Genomic DNA, 5,375 nt, shown 5'->3' on the forward strand with positions numbered 1-5,375 from the left:
AAGATTATAAGCATTTACTAATATGACTCAGAAATCCTGTCAGGATTGTGTTAGCTAGATGGCTAGCTTTAGCATGGACAAATCAACCGTGAATATAAATGAATAATCCTCTCAAAAATCCTGTCACTTCAGCTAAAGCAAGCTAGCTGCCTAACATTAATCGCTAAAAATGATGATCATTGATTCCTATCACTTAAAAATCCTGTGAGAAATTCTGTCAGGTTATCTCGTTTGCTAGCTTGCTAACACAACCTGTGAAAATCTATAATTAGACAGGAATTCCACATCTTCTTTATACCGTATTGATTACCAGAAGCAACAAAAACTTTTAAAGGGGAAGAGAAAATATGTACAAACACGATAGGATTTATTTAGCACTAGCATGCTAGCTCTGCTATTGTACAAGTCGGATCCATTCATATCTCTGCAGTAACAAAACTATGAATGTTTTCACGTTAGAGATAAAAAAAAGGTGTGATAATAATCGTGTCACTGATTCCTGATTCAACCGGCACAAAAGAAACATACCGAGGTCAACACGATATTCAACCACGCTGAAAATACACACGTTAAAACGGAAATAATAATAATAATAAAAAAACTTGAGGCTGCGCCAGAAAGAAGAGCGGTTGGAAGAGCGAGGAAGCCGATTGTCCGGTGTGAACGTTTCCTCTGAGGCAGGAGTAAAGTCAGTGCACCGATCTACATCATCTTCCACCTAGACAAAAGGAAAAAGTAAAAACAAATCCGTGATAATTTATGTAACTCTGAGTGAAGGTGTGGTTTTTAAATAAATGTTTTTAAAAAAGCGCTTTTTGGGTCACAGCGATGTGACAACAAACACAATCTGCACTGCTGATAATAATACGTCTAAACTACAGTACAGACCAGGCTAGGTTAAGCTAAGCTGATACTAGCTACGACTAATAAGACTGTCACCATGGTTACATAATATGTAGAACTTTAGTAAACAATAACATTAAAAAAAAAAAAAATTATATTTATCATTTTATGATCATACAACTGATTTTGCTTTAACTTCCATTCGTATAATCTGTGATTTCGGGTGTATTACGGCTCGGTACTTGACATTTCTACAATACACGGCAGGATACGGAGCACGATGTTTAGGTTTTCTCACCAACTGACAGGAATACAGCAGGATGGTGTTTTTTTTTTTTTTTTTAAAAAAAAGAAGAAAATATCCAAAACAACTGGTTGATAGGTTATTTAATAAACCTATTTAAATTGTTTATAAATAAATATGTATTTAAAAAAACATAAACAAATAAGAAATAGATATCTCACTCAGAAATAAAAAAATACAATACTAAAAAAGGCTGTACTTCATCTTGAAAATTGTGAAAACGCATATAAGTGTATATATAGACACACACAGTATCTCACCAAAGTGAGTACACCCCTCACATTTGTGTAAATATTTGATGATATCTTTTCATGTGACAACACTGAAGAAATGACACTTTGCTACAATGTAAAGTAGTGAGTGTACAGCTTGTGTAACAGTGTAAATTTACTGTCCCCTCAAAATAACTCAACACACAGCCGTTAATGTCTAAACCGCTGGCAACAAAAGTGAGTACACCCCTAAGTGAAAATGTCCAAATTGGGTCCAAAGTGTCAATATTTTGTGTGGCCACCATTATTTTCCAGCACTGCCTTAACCCTCTTGGGCATGGAGTTCACCAGAGCTTCACAGGTTGCCACTGGAGTCCTCTTCCACTCCTCCATGACGACATCACGGAGCTGGTGGATGTTAGAGACCTTGTGCTCCTCCACCTTCCGTTTGAGGATGCCCCACAGATGCTCAATAGGGTTTAGGTCTGGAGACATGCTTGGCCAGTCCATCACCTTCACCCTCAGCTTCTTTAGCAAGGCAGTGGTCGTCTTGGAGGTGTGTTTGGGGTCGTTATCATGCTGGAATACTGCGTACTGATCATGCTCTGCTTCAGTATGTCACAGTACATGTTGGCATTCATGGTTCCCTCAATGAACTGTAGCTCCCCAGTGCCGGCAGCACCCATGCAGCCCCAGACCATGACACTCCCACCACCATGCTCGACTGTAGGCAAGACACACTTGTCTTTGTACTCCTCACCTGGTTGCCGCCACACACGCTTTACACCATCTGAATCAAATAAGTTTATCTTGGTCTCATCAGACAACAGGACATGGTTCCAGTAATCCATGTCCTTAGTCTGCTTGTCTTCAGCAAACTGTTTGTGGGCTTTCTTGTGCATCATCTTTAGAAGAGGCTTCCTTCTGGGACGACAGCCAGGCAGACCAATTTGATGCAGTGTGCGGCATATGGTCTGAGCACTGACAGGTTGACCCCCCCACCCCTTCAATCTCTGCAGCAATGCTGGCAGTACTCATACGTCTATTTCCCAAACACAACCTCTGGATATGACGCTGAGCACGTGCACTCAACTTCTTTGGTCGACCATGGCGAGGCCTGTTCTGAGTGGAACCTGTCCTGTTAAACCGCTGTATGGTCTTGGCCACCGTGCTGCAGCTCAGTGTCAGGGTCTTGGCAATCTTCTTACAGCCTAGGCCATCTTTATGTAGAGCAACAATTCTTTTTTTCAGATCCTCAGAGAGTTTTTTGCCATGAGGTGCCATGTTGAACTTCCAGTGACCAGTATGAGGGAGTGTGAGAGCGATGACACCAAATTTAACACACCTGCTCCCCATTCACACCTGAGACCTTGTAACACTAACAAGTCACATGACACCGGGGAGGGAAAATGGCTAATTGGGCCCAATTTGTACATTTTCACTTAGGGGTGTACTCACTTTTGTTGCCAGCGGTTTAGACATTAACGGCTGTGTGTTGAGTTATTTTGAGGGGACAGCACATTTACACTGTTACACAAGCTGTACACTCACTACTTTACATTGTAGCAAAGTGTCATTTCTTCAGTGTTGTCACATCGAAAGATATAATCAAATATTTACAAAAATGTTAGGGGTGTACTCACTTTTGTGAGATACTGTAAATATAAAAATTCATAATAATAATAAAAATAAAACAATTAAATCACAACATCTACAACACATCAGAAAAGCATATTATGACAGTTCATCAGGATATTTATATTATACTTTCACACTGTCCAGCTTTATCCAATGAGCATCACTCACCTCTGAATCCACGACCTCCTCCTCCTCCTCCTCCTCCTCTTCCTCCTCTGAACCCTCCTCCTCTTCCTCCCCTGAACCCTCCTCCTCTACCTCCACCGAATCCACCGCCGCGACCACCACCACCTCCTCGGCCCCCTCGGAACCCACCTACACAAACACACACACGGTCATCATCCATTCACACACTCCTGCATCATTTCACAGTTCTCAATATTTACATATTCCCATTGGATCTTTGCGTGTGTGTGTGTGTGTGTTCATACCTCCTCGTCCTCCTCCTCCTCTGCCTCCTCGAGGGGGTCCTTTCTCACCCGGTGGTCTCGGGAGGAACCTCTGGAGGGGCAAAAGCTTCGCCGGGTCGACGTAGAACTGAAATTCAAACGTTCCGAGAAATTAAAGCAGAAAATCGAAACATCGGCTACCCATTTTTATATGAAGAGTGCCAATAATTCTGAAGCTGAATGTACATAATCCTAATTTATTCCCCAATATAGATGTCACTATAAGCCTTTATACTATATACACTATATACCTTTATATAAGCCTATATATTTGTATTTAGGTCATTGATAATGGTTTTATTGTATGAAAATAAATAAAAACTGAGTAGGAGAACAAGAATAATTGTAGAAACAGCGTATTCTTGGTTCGGCAGTCTAGAATCGGCTGCAACGTCCAGAGAAACACTTCTATAATACATGGTGACGATAAATAAAGTGTAAGAAATCCACAAGTCAGGCTCTCAGAAAACCCGAACACGCACCTTCTGTAATTTCTTGAACGACGACGCCTTCATGTTTTCGGACAGCTTGACTGAAAAATACTGCAGTGATAATTAAGGACCACGCCGTGTGAAGCGTTAAGAGAAACATCGCAGACGCTACAGGAACCTTTTTCCACGAGCTTTACAAGCTCAGGTGCAGACTAATGAGAAATTGTGAGTGAGAAATCGAAAAATAAAGGATACGAAGTCTCTGAGCTGGCCGAAGATCTCGTCGACTTTGCCGATCTGCTCCTTGTTCTCCAGGTACACGGGGGCGTTGAAGTAGGGCACTTTGTTTTCCTCCGTCACACACTTACACACAATGTCGTCTTCACACGGGTGCATGAACTCCCCCAGTGCTACAGACACACACACATTTATACACCTAGATCACAAACTATGCAAGTTATCCACCGAGTGATCTTTGTTCTACAGAGTGAGTACTGTGTGTTATTGCTGCATCAACCAAGCACACAAGATCTAATTGCCTGGACAGGAAATCTGGGATATGAAACCACAACGTCCGTACCAACAACATACTCCGGAGGACCATAATCCTGCTGTCTGTTAAATCCTCCTCTACCACCTCCTCTTCCTCCAAACCCTCCTCTTCCTCCAAATCCTCCTCTTCCTCCTCTACCGAATCCTCCTCCTCCTCCTCGGCCTCCTCTCCCTCCTCCTCCTCGAAAAGACATCTTCAAGCAAAAGATCTGACCAACAGAGATAAGAAGAAAGAGAAAATGAAGGGGTTTTGTGCCCAGATGTTGTCCTGACACACCTGAGCAGGTCCATTGGAGATACTAACATGTAGTTAATCAGTAACAACACATAAAATACAGGCAAAAATATTCAGATAATAATCAAACGAGCCGAATATACACATATACACACAAATATATCAGAAAGAAAAGAAAGGATGCATAACAACATCACCAGGCAACCTCATGCTGGTCAGTTAGCATTGCCTGCTAGCATTTTACAACAACTTCACTTATGTGGACATATTCCTAAAACGTTAACGCACTCGATCGAGAGCCGAAATAAACGAGATAAATTCGAAAACACTGAAAATCTTTTCATGCAAACCTAATAAATAAACGTTTTCTTGTTCTTTTGGAATTCCGTACACGGCGTTCAGTTTACACGCTGCTGGAGAACCCACGCGGCCACCGGTGCCGGAAATGAGATGCTGTCGTAAAACGAAGCAGCTGCAGCAAGTCAGCTTGGTTGGTGTCGTAAAGCAAACGTCTTTTCTTTTCTTTCCTTTCTTTCTTTGCAACAAGTTATGGTTATCCAGGGTGTTATAACAGTCACATGAGTAGTAAACATAAGCATATTGCATGAAAGTGTTTAACAAAATGAGTATGTAACAAACCACAAACAATAACAAGAAGACAACAATAACATACAAATTACCTAGGGATATATATAAGGGAATATTACGGAA

General features: G+C 41.4%; 1 protein-coding gene across 1 annotated transcript; it reads right to left on the minus strand.

The window, feature by feature from the left end:
- Positions 1 to 346: 346 nt before the first annotated feature.
- Positions 347 to 5,101, minus strand: gar1 (GAR1 homolog, ribonucleoprotein). The gene is made up of 7 exons (XM_053631970.1): positions 5,015 to 5,101; positions 4,458 to 4,638; positions 4,133 to 4,287; positions 3,929 to 3,988; positions 3,429 to 3,534; positions 3,166 to 3,312; positions 347 to 718 (listed from the first exon to the last, which is right to left on the minus strand). The coding sequence occupies exons 2-7, from the start codon at positions 4,621 to 4,623 to the stop codon at positions 708 to 710; spliced, it is 645 nt and encodes a 214-aa protein (XP_053487945.1). The 5' UTR covers positions 4,624 to 4,638; positions 5,015 to 5,101; the 3' UTR covers positions 347 to 707.
- Positions 5,102 to 5,375: the final 274 nt, after the last annotated feature.

Source organism: Ictalurus furcatus, chromosome 8 (genome assembly GCF_023375685.1).
Source record: "Ictalurus furcatus strain D&B chromosome 8, Billie_1.0, whole genome shotgun sequence".
NCBI classification, from domain to species: Eukaryota; Metazoa; Chordata; class Actinopteri; order Siluriformes; family Ictaluridae; genus Ictalurus; species Ictalurus furcatus.

Coding starts and splice junctions, on each gene's coding strand:
- gar1 (XM_053631970.1), bottom strand. CDS start 4,623: ATGTCTTTTCGAGGAGGAGGAGGGAGAGGAGGCCGAGGAGGAGGAGGA. Junction 4,288..4,457: donor TCCTCCGGAGTATGTTGTTG/GTACGGACGTTG, acceptor GTGTGTCTGTAG/CACTGGGGGAGTTCATGCAC. Junction 3,313..3,428: donor AGGAGGAGGAGGACGAGGAG/GTATGAACACAC, acceptor GTGTTTGTGTAG/GTGGGTTCCGAGGGGGCCGA.